A 16,659-nucleotide genomic window follows, 5' to 3' on the forward strand; every position below is an offset into this window, starting at 1 on the left:
TAATTTCAAACAGTTCATTGCTCATCTGTCTCTACTTAGCTTTGTATCTGTTCATCTTTAAAGGAAAATGGAAAGACAGAGGGGTACCAATGGTAAAATTTGATAAAAAAAAAATGTTTTCTTCCCCTATTTCTGAAGAAGCAGCCAATGCCTTGGTAAATTCAGTTTCTCTGGATTGCAATCCACTTAGTTAATCATCCCATCTCTACTCGTGCATTCAACTGTCAAATCTGGGTAAGTTTTTTTATACATAAGACAGATCAGAGGCTGTGCTGCTGGGAAGAAAACTGAATACGTGTATTTCTTATATTCATTAAGGATAATATATATGCATCTATGATACTTACCAGGAGCCTCTAAAAATGAGTAACACTACCAAAATATGTATGTGTATACATAGAGTAATGTGGTTTTTAGGCACCTACAGAAAAAGTGTACTTTAAGATTTGATGAAGATCCATAAGAAATGGCATGCAAGGAAAATCCCATGTATTTTGCTGCAAGAGATGCACACAAAGTGAGTAAGAATACAAAAAGCATTTCATCAGTATAGAGAGAAAAGAAATGGAAAGTAAACAGAAGGCTGGAGAAACCCAAGATATTTTTTCCCCCTTCGTGTTCTGCAATTTATATTCTCAACCTGCCCTGACTGCAAAGGAACTCCTACAGTGCACGTAGCTCACCAATATCCATGAGACCGTTCATTCAGAAATAACACAGACTCATCTCCTTAATCTGTATTTGGTCCCACTCCAAGGTACAGTGCATCTCAAAATCCAGTTGTTCTGATGCAGCATACTTCTGATGCTTTGAGTAAAACATCCACCAGATTTCTTTAACGTTTTATTGAAAGGCTGACATACTCAAGTCCTCCTCACGTGTAAGATGTTCTGTACCAACACAAACTGGTTTTAATTCAACAGATTTCTAAGAAATTTGGATGCACAAGAAGTTTTAAATTGAGAAATCACCAAGTCTTCTCTTAAAAGGAGGAAAGTATGAGTAGATGGTCTGTGAAAGCAGTATTTAATTCATTGTTTTTTCAAACCTCAGACCTAAAATACAAATTAAGCAAGTGACAACAAAAAGGCAAGCAATCCCGGCTGAACTGAATAGGATGGCATGGACATTTGCTATTATACATTTAAATTAGTATTTATTTACTAGCAACACAGAATTTTCATTTAATCTGATCATTTAGATGCAGGAATTGTTACAACTTGACTTTTAACAAAGCAATGTAAGAATGCCATAAAGGATTATTGGCATTTATGCCAGCACCTTAATATATTGCTTGCTGACAGACAGATGCCCATATTCAAATTTATTAGGTTATTAGCAAAGAGTAAAACACCACTGAAAAACGGGAAAAATTCATCCAAATATGTTTAGGCCACAATCCACCACAGGTGTTTTAGCTTTTTATCGTAGAGGTCTAGAGCACAGCATTTTGCTCATGTTTCCAAATCATCTCCTTTAGAGACATAGTACGTATCCTGTGAAATCTACTTTACTCAATAGGGTCAGATATAACCCTTATTGAATACATGCCTTATTAAACAAAGATTATGCAGCATCTCAAGTTTTTAAAATACATTTCCAGCCTTCTTGCTGAAGAGAGAACTCTTTAGCATAAAAAAAAAGTTAGCATACTGATTAGAGCCCAAGAAAGATTTTCATAAAACAATCTGCCACCAGAAGATATCAGCTTGTGGAAAACCAACTTTTCTTGGACCAGAGAGAAATGCAGCAGCTCAAAAGCAGCACACAGCAAAGTGTGGAAGAATCAAGTTCAACAACTTGCCTCAATGAATATCACTTATTGTAAGCAGAACCACTGCAACAAAGAGGGAGATGCACTCGAGTCAATCTGTAATCTGGTTAAAGCATTCTGAAGTGATGAAGACCAAAATTTAAGTTCTTTCTCTGAATCCGAAGAACAAAACTTTATATCTGTCTCAAGCAGCCTTGAGAGTACCCACTGAAATATTGGTCATCCCATGGGATTCTGTTCAACCCACCAGAACTTGGGAGAAATGCAGTACATAAAGCCACGCAGAGACTAATAAATAAGTTTACAAACAGATGACAGCTTATTAGCTGGAATCAGCTAACAAAGATAAATATGTACTGTTAACATGGAACACAGATCTGTGAAGAGAACAAACACAATTCAAGTATACGTCGTGAAATCAATCTCTAGAAAAGGTAGAGAAATATCAGTGTGAAAATTACAAGAGCACAGACACAGTTCCACCTGTACCTCGAGGTTTCAGTTATCTACGCTCAAACTGAAATGCTACAGAAAGAAATACAGTATAGAAAGATGAAGAATAGTGAAAGACTATTCTACACAAGCAGACAAAAAAAGCTTGGCCTGATCAGTGCAGGGAAATGAAAACTGATGAAATGAGTGTTCTTTAAAAGCACATTTGATAAGGGAGAAGACAATAAGCAGGAAGGAGAATTGTTACTTGAACTGAATTATAACACTCGCAAAATAACAAATAATTAATTCATTGATATGCTGTTCCTACTTTAAGATTAGATAATTTTTAATCATCACACTAGTGAGATTTCTGTAATCCCCATTTAATAAGGAGGCCCAGACAGGAGGAAGAAACTATTCTTAAAGTGGTATTTCATATATCCGTAAGCGTGACATTCCTCCCATGACAGTAGAGAACACTGAACCAAGAGATCCTTTGTCCACTTTCAAGAATGTAATATTGCGTTGTCCTTAACAAATGAAATTTGTTTCCCTTTTAAAAGGAGGAAATTCCTTTCAACTGCTGTGATAATCTCCTTCATCCAAAGGCAAGATATGATTTAACAGCATTATGAATGTGTCTGCCTATAGGTCATAACGCACCATCCATTTGATACCACATGACCTACAATAGTACTTAAACAGTAGCTAAATCTGATCAGCTAGTAAGAGGGTCAGTAAGTAAACTTGAGCACTGGAGCACTGTCTAGACATGTAACTGTTAGTTCACTTTCTGGCTCAGTCTTCAACTACTTTTATTACACCTTTCCAGAACAAGGCCCAGGAGCTGTTTTGGAACGTTTCACTTAATGACCATTCCCAAAAAGTAATATGGATAAAACTGCATCAAGTCTGGTTTCTTCTGCCCTACGCAGTCCTTCAACAGCGTCCCAAACTGTCTCTGTGCATTGAAGCTTGCCCTCAAGCTACACCTTAAAGCACAAAACATCTACCCTCAATTTTATGCTACAGAAATACCAGGCTGGCACTTGGGTGAGTTGCAGTACAGCCATCGCATTGTATTTCACGTACCTTGAGCAAGAAAACTACATAAAACTACGGTGTCCTACTATGAAAAGGCTCCCAACAGAAAAGATCCAGGGCCAAGCAGTATGTAAGGTGAATGTGATCTACTCTAAATTAATCTAGTCCATGTGAAACTTGAGCTCAGGACAAGGGAGTGGTGTTTGGCTTGTTTTTACACTGCCAGTGTATGTCCAGTTCTAGTACTTCCAAAGAAAAGTTAGACAGCTGTTATGTCCAGTTCTAGTACTTCCAAAGAAACCGCTGAACAACAAGGTAAACTGAGGGAATATTTTAAAAAACAAGTCAGTATTTGGAAAACAACTTTAAATTTAAAAATCATCTGTTTATTTTATACAAAAGAAAATGATGAAGTGAATTGACTGTACTATATAATATATAAACTGTAAGAAGAGCCTTCTGAAATCAAAGAGACCTTAAAGCCCAGCTGCAGTTGAACTAACAACTGCAAATAAGATGAAAATTCTTAACATCGATGATTAGCTGTTTGAGACTATGTAAAGTGGCTTTGAATCTTCAATTAAATATTATAAAGGATCAAACCGTTTAAGAATCCACGTTTTCATTCTCTGCAAAAGTTAACTCAAGAAATTGTGACCCATACTTGGTACTATGTAATCAGGCCAGATTATGAACGTGGTCTTTTTTAGCCTTCACTTGTTAAATCTAGGACACACTTGTGTTACAGCAGTATTTCATTTCCCCCAGAAGCTATGAATAAGGGAAGTCCTGCAGCTACCAGCTCTTTTCTAAATTTCAAGACAGATTCAAGTAACGAACTGGAATACAAGAGAAAGCCTATCTTTATTAATTAACTCAACAGTAGAAGGATGACGTTAGGAAATGAGCCCCAAACCTACTCACTGGTTTCCTGCCTAAAGTTAAATACTTGCACTGGTTTGTCAAACTTTCTGAATTCACACATATACAAAAAAAAGTAACACGAAAATCTGTGGCACTGTCTTCAGCTTCAACTTCCCAAATAATAAACTAAAACAACACATTTTAATCACATAACATTGCCACAAGAAATTAAGTGCCCATAGAAAATGGCAAAGAAGCAAAAAGAGGGTTCAGCCACAACAGGATGTACTTCTGTTCACTAAGATAAAACTAATTAGTCAAAATTTTCACAATTTCCCCATTCTAACCTTACAAAGAATAAGTTTTCTTACTTTTTATAATATACAAAAAAAAAAAAAAAAAAAGAGAAAACCACCAGCAAGGGAAAGAAATGTATGAGGACTCTGTAAGAGTCCATTTAAATGAAAACAATGTTTTACTATTTTATGTTACAGAAATATCTATGGAAAAAAGACATATCTGGCCTAAGGCACAACATTACATTTTCTAACGTCAATGATAAGGAAAAAAGCCCCTTTGTATCAAACAGTTCTGCAATCAATATGACCACATGTGATGACTAGCAAAGGACAAGAGTTTATCAGACTGATTTTTCACTATATTCAAGTGCTTTTTTTTTTTCTGCCTTTTTTTTTTCCCCTTCATGTTCTCCGTTAAGAAAGCAACAGCTGAATAATTCATGTGACCATTTGGAAAGGTAAGTAAGAATCACTACTCTCCTAAATTATCTAATGTAGTGAGTTTTGAAAAAACTCAGGACATACTTTGCTCATTAGAGTTTAAATCATCCACTTAATATTTCAACAAGTGTGTGCGTGTGTCCCCTCCTCCCCCCCCCCCCCAAAACAACTACAGCATGGATGAAAACATACTGAAAAGAAAATAAGCAGCCCTTGCTGCGTTCACTTCATTGTTTGATTCCCCGATAAAAATTCAACTCTTCAGTACTCAGATACCAAACAAGTGAAACAAAGGGACTTGATAAATGTATAGCACTGTGGGTTAAACATACAGATAATAAAATTAAAACTTCAGATTCAGATACCTGTATTCTGTTAAGCTCTACGACCGGCCCATGCTGACGATCTCTCACCATAGTTGCTTGCACAACTTTTCTGAAAGCTGCCTCCTAAAAAAGGAAAATAGAAAAAATGGCAATAGAAAAAGTGGCAAAACTACAATCAAATAAGAAAGCTGCACATAAACACATACTTGGTTCAACTTAGGGGAAAAAAAAAGAAAAAGAACAGTAGAACAGAGCAGAACAGTAGAACAGAGAAACTGATCCTGCAATACTGTCCTTCAGCAATTTCCTTCTGAGTACCTCACAAAACACTAGAAAATGCATAACACCTCTGAGTATTTCTTTAGAAGAAATGGAAACAAGCATCAAATACTTTTGAAATACTAAAAAAACAAAAGCAACCGAAGATAGAGCTGTGAGATGTTAGTGAAGGATCACATTATTTCTGCTAATACAATTTGAGCCTTAAACAGTCGGGACACTAAAAAAGTAAAGAAGAAAGTCTTCTGTACCACTCAAAACCACGTATCGAAAGGTTGTACTGCACCCAGACTCAGTTATTGCTAAGCAACCAACATGCTGCTGAGTGCAGGTACAAATTAGTTTATACCAGAATAATATATGCATATGGAGAATAATTAATGTCAGAGAAAAACAATCAAAAAAGCCAAAGACGATCATCTTGCTATGGAAGGCAACAAATAAAAATAAACTTTTTATGTAAATTCAAATATCTGAGGTTCTCTCGCTAAATATTTGGATCAAATCTTACACTGTCAGTTTCAAGCAAGCTTTAAAAAACAATTTTAAGTCTTAAGAATCTCTGAAGGTATGCCTGACAAATATCGAGATACGAATATGGCATTGCAACTTCTGGCGTCTCTGTTGAATGCTTTTGACATAAAACATGCCTGATACGACATGTTATCTTATATCTTAAGCCTTTCGGTAACTGTTCTGCAAATTCTTAAAGTAAATTATGTTGAATGTGCCTCCTGCACACCCATTCCTATACATAATACCATATACCTAAAGACTCCCTATTAATAGCACTAACATATAAAAGGGAAACCCTAGCTATTATCTTCATGACCCTTCCTTTTTTCCAATTTAGGTTTGGATGACAAATGTGTGGTCTTCTCATGGTCTGCACAGCATGTATTCTGCGGGATTGCTCTACTACACAATTTTATTGGAGTCTAAAGAAAGAAACCTTAAGACAATACATGTTAAGGAGTGTAGTTATGGGCCATGTGTCTTATTTAAGGACATAAAACAGCAACAGCGCTGCAGAGGGCAACTTAACAGCTTCTCTTTTCAAATATATCTCCCAACAGATTTTGTCTGTTTATATAAGGTTATCATTTTTTGTTAGGCAAGTTACTATGACTGTAAGAAAATTCAGATCCAAAACTGATGATCACACTGAAGGCACATTATGTTTTTAAAGGCTTTCCATATCTGAAGTTCTGAATAACTGTTGTAGCCTTCAAGCATTCTAATTATCTAGATTTTCTCATGACTGACTTTACTTACAACTATAAAAAGCCACTTTCTTTATTGATTTGAGATTGAACTCCTAGGCATTCTGTCTTCGCTTTTAGCCAAGTCTAAAACAAGTTTGTACCTGCACAGAGCTTTGGATCAACTAGTGTATCACCCGATCGTGACAAGTGAAATACAAAAAGCAGACAATGACCATTTCATACCTTTCTTACATTTTTTTTTTCCAGGATAGCATCTACTGAGTACTGTAGAAGAATTCAGCTATACTAGAAACTGAAGATTTACAGTGTAAAGTTATTTTTAAGATCAATACAGAACAGGACTATGATGAAGAACCGAGGAAAACATAATAAAACACGTTCACAAATAAAGAAGTTTGTCTAATCAGAATGCAAATATTTGACATACAACTTACAGAACAAATTGAGATACATAGTTCTATTTTCTTCAGAAACAGTTTAAACAGTACATTTCACGTACAGTTACAAATCACTCCCTTAAAAACATTCTGATAAATACCTTTCCCTGTGATATCAGTATTCCCCGTAATGTGTCAAACCCAACTGAGGGTCCTTGGCCAGTTTCATCAAGTCTTCCTTCAAGATCAAACATTGGAATGCAAGGACAGAAGAGTTCGGAAATGTGATGCAACAGCAGAAGCCTGTTTCTCAATGAAATGATAGGAATTTCCTGCAGATGATTATACTCCATAGGAACCTATGATAAGGCAATGATACCCAAATATCATTTAGAGTTATTATATACTTTATTTTAATTAACAGAACAACAATTTATAAGATTTGTGTTAGAAATTCAGTTATTTGCTTATTCACACTGTCAGAACTTAATACACAGAGTTCAGTTGTTCATAAAAGTTACTAATAGTATCCATCTAAACTGAAACAAGTATTACAAACATGACAGTTAGACTACTCTTGCTATTCCGTATTTTACAATTCTCTTTACGTCCTGTCCTCACTACAACCACGCATTATAGCTGAAAGACAGAATATTCAAAAACCAGTCTTCTCAACGTAAAGCAAGCAATTAAGAACTCCTTCAGAAGGCATATGATTTTCATAGCTGGAATACAGAATTAGAATTCCTGCCAATTTGCAAACTCAGTTACTATTCTGCATTGGATTAACAACTGAATGAAGAGTCTTTCTCACCTCAGAAAACTGGAATCCTTCTTTAGAAATATGGAAGTAAAACAAAGTAACTGGCTCAAACTTGAAGTCAAATCAAAGCACACTGAGCTTATGCAGGGATTTAGAAAGGAAATACATCCACTGAAAGATATGCAATAAGCATACCAAGTATGTTTAAAATCTGAATGCAAGAAGCCAAAAATATTACCTGTGTAGGGAGCTTCCCAGCATTAGCAGGTTTACTGGTTGACCAAGCTAAAGTATGTGCCGAGCCACAGGCTACTCTGTTGATCTTTTTACCCTGAAGCGCTGCAACCAAGCGTGGTCTTTGGATGGCATTAGTTGTCCCATCTCCAAGCTGCCCTTCATCGTTATCTCCCCATGTATACACTTCGCCTAAGCCAATAAGAATAGTTAATTGTTCTGAAGCTGAGATAGAAGCTTTTTGCCCACCCCCACCCCTTTTTTTTTTTAAATTAGCATTTGCAAATCATTTAATCAAATGAGGCCTTGGACTGTAATCAAGATTTCTAGGACTGATGGCCATCCTGAAATCCACTGTCTAGCACAGACAAATCTTGAACGACATGGTTAGGCCCATAGTCTATGTAGAGCAGCTAGTATAGATACATTTATTTCCTCATAGTTTGTATAACTTGAAAGTTCTGTTCCAGAACAGGAGGAAATGGTGAAGCACAAGAATAACAACATATACACCAGAAACAGGCAGTATTTGATATTTCATAGCAAAAAAAAAAAAAAAAAAAAATTAGAAAAGGCTTAACATTTTGTATGAGAAAAAAGAGAAGATCCTATAACAGGCTGTATTACCAAAGACGACATTAAAATGGGTGCTTACTGTTGCAAAATAATTGGAAAGTACTTTTAAAATAGCAACCTCCTTTTTGAGCATTCCTTTTCTGCAGCTATATTCTATTTCACTAGCACCTTTAAAACACTCCTGTGCAGACTTGTTAATTAAATGTGGGAGCGAGTCTGCTACAAAGAATATTCAGTATCTCAGCCTGCTCTGTGAGAAGCATTATTGTTTGTGCAGTGCTTCATTTAGCAAGTTAAACACCTCAGCAGGCACAGAAGATGCTGTAAAAAAAAAAAAAAAAAGCCAAATCCATTCATTCTACTGCTTGATCAAACTGCAATTACTTTTAGAGCTCTATATTGTTCTTTGACCATTAGCACGTATGAAACTTACACTCTTTATTTTTTATTAATTAAAAACCTTCAGTTGGTTTTATGTGATCATTTTAAAATCAACGACATGCTTGTTGCTCACAAAATATGCAACATCTGCAAACTAAAAATATGTCCGTGCACATAGAGGACCAGCATTTTTAGCAAAGACAACCTATCAACAGCTGACTGAAAAATAAAGTTTCATTTTTTTCAAATTCAGTATTGAGAACAAAATAAGTTATTTGATTTTTATACCATCTTCAGTGCAGCAAACACAGTGCAAAGACCCAGTAGCAATTGCAATGACTTTCTTTCCTTGCAGTCCCTGCACTTGTCGTGGTCTTCTAACATGGTCATCAGATCCATGGCCTAACCGATGATAATCTCCTTTGCCCCTGCACAGAGAAGGTAAAACATTACAAAACTGTGTTTTCATTGTGGAAAAAACAGAATGATAGACTGTGTCTGATATTTGGCCTATAGATGTATTTAAAAACAGTCCAATTCCAAACCATTCTCCAAATATTCAACATTAATCATCCCTAGCTCATATGACACAGATGTGATTCTACTGATATAGTCAAAAATTCTTAAACCTCCCATGTGCTGTTCCTACTTATTCTGTGTAGGTCTTTTTACCACTTTTGCAGAGAGTTGTTTGGGTTTTCCCCTCTTAAAAGGGTGAAGTATTAGAAGCATTCACCTGCAAAAACAGTACATTTACTGACCTCAGAGACTGAAACTTAGTACAGTTTAAGGATACCTCTAACGTTATACAAACAAGAGGGTAGAAGGATGCTGGGAAGGTATTTGCTTTAGTCTTTTTAAACACTTAAGTCTGGTAGTTTAAACTACAAAATTTGGAATGGCAGAGGAAGACTGAAACAATGAACTAAAATCAAATTCTCGGACTACAGCAACCACAAGCTAGACACAATTTTGGTAATACATGAGAATGTTATTTATGTTATCATCTTCCACCCTGCATGACACTTCAGGCTTATACTTCTAGTGACCTTTTGTCTCCAAGACAAAATACTTTGATTTTTCATCCCAATAGCACTATAAAATGTTCCCCAAAGTGGTAGATTTTATTACTAATCAAGACAGAGGAACTCAAACCAGATTTTGATAGGGGGAAATATCAAAACAGTGAAGGCAGTGTAACACTAATACCTGTGGCAGCCAAGGTTACATTTAACACTGTCTAACTAATACAAAATACTAACCACGTATATACTGCTCCAGATTTGGTAAGAGCCACAGAAAATTGTGATCCACATTCTACTTTAACCACTCCAAGGCCTGTGAGGGAATCAATCTAGGAAAAGAATATCAAATGAAATCAAAGTTAATTAAGGAGACTATAGTTTCATAGTCTGCGCTATCTTAAGCGAAATATAACATGCAAGTGCATGTCTTATGAATATTTATAAATTAAAATGTGTATTAAAATGTGTATGTAGATTATTTAGCAGAATTCTACTCTTTTCACCTTTCTACTATTTACCACCTAAACATTAAAAAGAAGTTCAGATTTGGCAAACTTTTGAAGATTGTCTCTAGTACGTTTTGTCAATAGTTACTCAGCAATTGATCCTTAGCGGAAATGGTAAGGCTCTGTCTCCAAATACTCAACGTTAATCATCCCTAGCTCGTGTGACATGGATGTGATTCTGTCGACATAGTGAAAAATATTTAAACCTCCAGTATGCTCTTCCTATTTATTCTGTGTATGACCTTACACCACTTTACCATCAATCCTATGGGACTGATGATTGATGAAATATAAATAAGCTGTTTTCATGTTGTGTTACATCATGCAATAAAAAACTGTTATTTGGGACAGGCCGGTAGACTTTGTCCATTTGGAAACAAAATGCGGACACCTCTATCCCAGTAATAAAGTGTGATTCTGGACTAAGACTCCAAAATCCACTGTGCATAGGTATACGCAGTGACACTCACAAATATTTCACAAACACAAACAACATTCATATTCGTAACAAGTGCTGTAATTCAAATTAGATGGCTACATGGATTTCATTTGTAACATATGAAGAAATTCCAAGTCAACCATGCATTCACATGAAAGGTTTAATTTAACATAAGATTACTTTTTAATCAATTGATACCCCTTTCTGGAATGAGGTTATGACTTCAGCCGTTATTATGGAAATTCATTAACACAAGGAAATATGAAGATTTCTTGTCAAAATCTAACATTTTGACAGGAAGCAAAATTAAAATGAGAAATATTGCTGGAACCAGCAATGTTCTCCCGAGAAAAAAAACCTTCAAGTGCAACTTTAATAGCCAGCACAAATTTAAAGACTCGTCACTGTAGCCTACAAAGTTAATTGTTAACAACAATCCGAAGAATCCTGATGTCCCAAGATGCGTGGAAGTTCGCACATACTGACAAATCTGCCTTCAGCGTTCTCAATCAACCTCATGGTTTTTAAACAATGAAAAAACTACATTCAAATACCTTCATTGGTACTTTACAGCCATCACTGCCTCCTCTGCCAAGTTTTCCATAATCTCCATCACCCCAGGACCAGACTGTATCATCATCAGTCAAACACAATGTCTGTGCATCTCCGCTGCCACAGGCTATGTCAATCACGCGATAGCCCTGGAGAGCTTCCACCTGTAAAGAAATCACCCTATTTTGTTCACAATAAAACACTTAGTCATTTAGTTTCAGAAAAGATGACAAACTCAAGTTGGAGAGGTACTTCACTTGAGCTACAAGTCTGAAACACCACAGGAACAAGCAAATAAAGGCAAGTCAAAGGGCTTTGCTCTTTTCAAACCAGAAAAATGAAAACTAACTTATGTATTTTAAATACTGTCTTATTAATTAATGAAATAGTTAATTATTTTTTTTTTACCTAAAAGGGAAAACAATTCATACAAAACTCATAAGGTTATAAAAAACTATATTCTGTTTAAATAATTTCAGGCTCTCTGGGAGACTACTGCATACAGCAAGAGAAAAAAAAAGTCTTATTTTCAAATACTCTTTTACTAGTTTACAATTTTCTAGCACTTGAACGATAATCTGAATTTAATCAACATCTTTTGAAATGCTGCCATCTGGTGATCAAGTATGGGATTTGGATTCATAAAGTAAAAGGATAGCAATCCACATATATTGCATCCTCCCCATCCTCACCCCTTCTTGAAATAGATTATAGGTAGTACAATCCATCATCCAAAGCAGCATGGAACTTCAATATACTTCAACTCATCTACAGATTATCTAGTTTCATACCAACGAAGAACATGGAGGGGAGAAAGATGTGTAAAGATAGAAAAGGTGGGCAGACCTTGGGTTTTTGGGGGTAGGGGAACAAGAACATCTCTATATAGGTGATAAGGTCCCAAAGCGGACTAAGAATGTATGATACCTCATCCCACAAATTCAAGCACTGAAAAAAGTTAATGGTTGTGTGAATAGAAATACATGCACAGAGCTACGAATAAAAATGACAAACTAAGTCAGTTCGATTCAACTAACGTAATCATATTCTTTGCTGTATTTTCAGCCAGAGAACACAGGTAGAAAAACCAACTCTCATTTCAAAGGCAGGGCAGTTTTCTTAATACCACTATTCTGACTTAAAGCTCTTACAATCTAGTTCACAGGAGTACGACCGTCTGAATTATAACTCGTCAGCTAATCAGTATACTCTTCCTATATTCAATACTGTTCAAGTTCTCAGATTTACTACTTAAGAATCAAATGGAAACAGCTATCTTCTTCATCAATAATTGCTTAACTCAAATTTGTTTGGCAAATAGCAATTAAATACCTCATAATTACTTAGGTTAAATTCTTATTAACTTAGTATATACTTCAGTAACATCTCAGTATTCAATCATTAAAATTAAGAGTATAATCATTACGTCAGGAAAAAAAGCAGTTTGCAAGTGACTAAGTGGCTATCACTGTAATCACTGGTATGTTTTCCAGGAAGTAAACAATGAGGGGACCCAGCAGACAAGCAGCTCACTTGTTACTTTCAGCGCAAACTAATCCTGTGAAGGAGGGGAATTTACTTACTAGGGAGTGGGGTGTTTGATTTAGTGTTTTCTTTAAGTCTTCTCTAAACCAAATTCCTTATAAGCTGGTTTAGTGACCTCTAGCAAAAGTTTTGCAGCTCCAGTTTCACTTAATTCTTCCAGTCCGTTCCTGTTTTTCCTAAAGCAACTGTTCATTTCTTACAATTACTTGCCACCATTTTGTCCTTTCATTCTTTGTATGCAGAAATGCAGAAAGTTACAAAAAAGGTAAGAACTTGACTAAGGCTGTACAGAACTTCAAAGATTTCTTACCAGTTTAGGTTTTAGTTGGTCCTCACTATCTCCATGCCCAAGACGTCCGTATCGTCCTTTTCCCCATGTAAACAGGTCTCCTGCAGCTGTAATACACGCACTGTGTGCTCCCCCAGCAGCAATGTCAACCACTTCTATACCTCTCAGAGATTCAATTACACGAGGACGATCACAAGGGCTGAAATGAAAATATTTGTCTTGACAAAACTTTTAGAATAGACCGTTCACGTTTACCAACGTATGCAGAGAGGTTTTTAAAATGAGTACAAGGACACCTAAAATAGCTGAGTATTTGCTTTTGCTCCAGTTTAACATCCTAGAGATTTATGTTTAATTAGTCATTCAGAAACATTTTTAGAGGCCTATAAAATCTAAAAGTATTTTACCGTATGTTATACTACAGCCTTACAGGTAAGCTGAAACTACAAAACCACTTCCATTAAAATCCAGTCAAAGCTAAGCATCTACCCTGGAAAGACAGTCCAATTTAAGATACATTATCAAAAATTTCTAGCATAAAATGTACTGTTGCCCCCCATGCACCTCAGTATTCCTTTCTCTTTTTCGATCAGAACATCGCTATCTCTAAAACAACAGAACTTCTCCTTTAATGCAGGCAACAATACGTGTGGAGGTCAGAAGCAGACTGGCAATCCTGCTCCCCAAAGTGCCTTTAAGTTCCACATACCTACAAGATAGATCCCAAGGAAAGCCACTGGACTCAAGCATCCACAGATGTGTAGAACACAATGTCTAACTTCAGAAATCAGAGTAACTGTTTATCCAAAAACTATTTTGTGGTTCTCCAATTTAAAAACATACATTTCCACATCACTACTTAACACTGACTTCTACGTATAGACAGTACTCATACAACACTTCAAATCCATAGCAACTATAATAAGCATCCATTAATAGCTTTTAAAATTAACATTTAAAAGTGTTCCTTACCTTCGATTTCCATGACCAAGTTTACCATCTTCTGCTTCACCCCAAGAATAAACTTCTCCCTCAGAAGACAATGCCAAACAGTGCTTTCCTCCTGAGTTCACTGCAACTTTCTTTATAAACACATGTTGAATGGATTCCAGTAAAGTTGGAGTAGAAACTGACTCTGTTCCTCCAATTCCAAGCCTACCACCTGCTCCATATCCAGTAGCATACAGCTTTAAAGTGAAGAACAAAATTTAATTTTGTTTGCCTCTCAAAGAGCATTCACTGGAGGTGTAGAGAAGAAAACTTAAAAAAATGTATACTAGAATACAGTTAAAGGAAAGCCTGAAAAAACAGTTTCTTACATGCTTCTATACCCTCTTCTGGAAAATAAGAAATATTTTGAAATATTTTTTTTAAAAAAGTGAAAACATGGCTACCTTCAAGTTAATATGAACTGACAATGGATTTCATTTTAATCCTAAGGCTGATTTTGTAAAAGTATCAAGAAACCATAGCTTTGCCCGATAACATTACAAAATCATCTATCACCCGTAGGCCTCTTTCAAGCAGCACTATTCTAGTTTTCTTTCTTCTGTGGAATATTCATACCTAAACACAGTTGCTTTTTCCCCTCCCGTCCCATAAAGACAGTTTTAAGTCCTGCTTTTTGTCTATCTGAAAATAACTTATCTCAACAGAATGATGTCAATGTCATTAATCTGTCCCTTATCCTTCTGTGAATCATTAATAAGGATGATACTGACTACTGAGGACAGAATCATTATAGTATCTCACTAGATGAATGCAACTGTTACGCAAAGCTCTAGCTAAATTTCTCGATCAAATTCTTAACAAAAAGCTGCCATCTGTATCAAAATGAAGACTTTTTCAAGTTTGTGAACTTATTTTTATCTCCTATACCTTACACTAAATCTCTGCATGGTGCTCCTTTTCACTCAGGATTTAAGCATCTTCTAATTAGATCCTGCAATATGTAACTTACAGGCATTTAGCCAGCTGTGAACAATCTCAGATTCCAATTACACATCTCCCCTGTCAGAGAGACAAAATCACCGTCACATTTTACTGCCTGTCCTGTTTTATGGGCCTCTGAGCACATTACTTGTATTCAGCTTTGTTTTCCAAAATCTGATCACAGTTTTGAACTGAGAATTAAGACAGATGTCTTGTTTCACACATTTAATGCTGTAGTACACCGAATTCCTGTATTGCACTGGCGGAGTTGGTACAGTTCAGTTTCTTTAAAAAAAAAAAATTAAAAAAATAATCTGTGCTATGCGAACCCATATAATCTGTTCTTATAATCTGTGCAATAATCTGTGCTTAGCCAAACCCATTCTGACTGAGGATGAAATTTTTCAAGGCAGTCTAACAAACAATCATTTGCTGTGTCCTTACTTTCCCATCAGCAGTCACTGCAAACAGAGTCTGTTCACCACCAATTAACTGCACCGGTCTAAGGGTAGCAAGAGCTTCACATGGAGTTGGGACTTTGACTTTTGCCCCTTCAATCCCACCAAGTTGTCCTCTGTGATTATGACCCCAACCATAAATAGTTCCACTGCCTCCAGCTGAAAGCGTCCAATCATCGGGTCGTCTGCAGAAAATGCAGAACAAACAAAACTTTAAAAGAGCTTTTAAAAGAAGTCACAAGAAAGTGCAGTTTGTCATTTTACAACAATGAAGCATCACAAGACTAAACCAATGACAGCTGAAAAAAATAACCTATTCATCCACTGGACAAGCTGCTCATCCTGTTCTCTCTTAAAGACATCATGGCATTCATGAAGAACATCCATATTTTCATTATCGGCCATTAATTCTCGGATTTTCTTCGCCACCTGAAAAATATTTTGGATTAAACAACATTATTCAAACTACCAGTCACTCCTATCACAGTTGGCATAAAATACTTCAAACTCAGTATATCTTTTTTAATTAAACACTTTCATATGTTCCATGAACCATTTAAAATATTCCTGCAGTACCTCATCAAGGAAAAGACGAGGTAATGGTGTCCTTTTATCAAGAGCCACAGCAACCCTGGATGCCATACAGTATCTTCTGAACCAGGCCCATTTGTGCGTCTCTGCACAGCAAGGGAGAGTGTCCAACTCTAGATCACAAGCAAGCGCCACAAGCACCTACAGACAATCAAACAACATTTTAGAGATGTATCAAAAATGTGTAATAAAAAGTAATACACATTTGATGTAGTTGAACAGCTTATAGACTAGTAGGGCCTGAACACAGTCTCAAAGACATGCGAAGTGCAAAGGACATTAAGAGCCATCTTCATTACCCTC

The 16,659-nt window shown here is 36.1% G+C and overlaps 1 protein-coding gene across 1 annotated transcript in view; it reads right to left on the reverse strand.

The window, feature by feature from the left end:
• The window catches only part of LOC104283870 (E3 ubiquitin-protein ligase HERC2), a 119,347-nt gene that overhangs the window by 9,270 nt on the left and 93,418 nt on the right, over window positions 1-16,659 (reverse strand). Inside the window, exons 75-85 of the mRNA XM_009882101.1 lie at window positions 16,342-16,497; window positions 16,079-16,194; window positions 15,752-15,950; window positions 14,348-14,562; window positions 13,397-13,574; window positions 11,544-11,705; window positions 10,282-10,373; window positions 9,308-9,447; window positions 8,067-8,254; window positions 7,227-7,424; window positions 5,223-5,306 (exon numbers count right to left, since the gene is read on the reverse strand). Of these exons, the coding sequence (XP_009880403.1) occupies window positions 5,223-5,306; window positions 7,227-7,424; window positions 8,067-8,254; window positions 9,308-9,447; window positions 10,282-10,373; window positions 11,544-11,705; window positions 13,397-13,574; window positions 14,348-14,562; window positions 15,752-15,950; window positions 16,079-16,194; window positions 16,342-16,497 (1,728 nt within the window). The remainder of the gene's footprint in view (window positions 1-5,222; window positions 5,307-7,226; window positions 7,425-8,066; window positions 8,255-9,307; window positions 9,448-10,281; window positions 10,374-11,543; window positions 11,706-13,396; window positions 13,575-14,347; window positions 14,563-15,751; window positions 15,951-16,078; window positions 16,195-16,341; window positions 16,498-16,659) is intronic.

Source organism: Charadrius vociferus, unplaced genomic scaffold (genome assembly GCF_000708025.1).
Source record: "Charadrius vociferus isolate BGI_N301 unplaced genomic scaffold, ASM70802v2 scaffold273, whole genome shotgun sequence".
NCBI lineage: Eukaryota > Metazoa > Chordata > Aves > Charadriiformes > Charadriidae > Charadrius > Charadrius vociferus.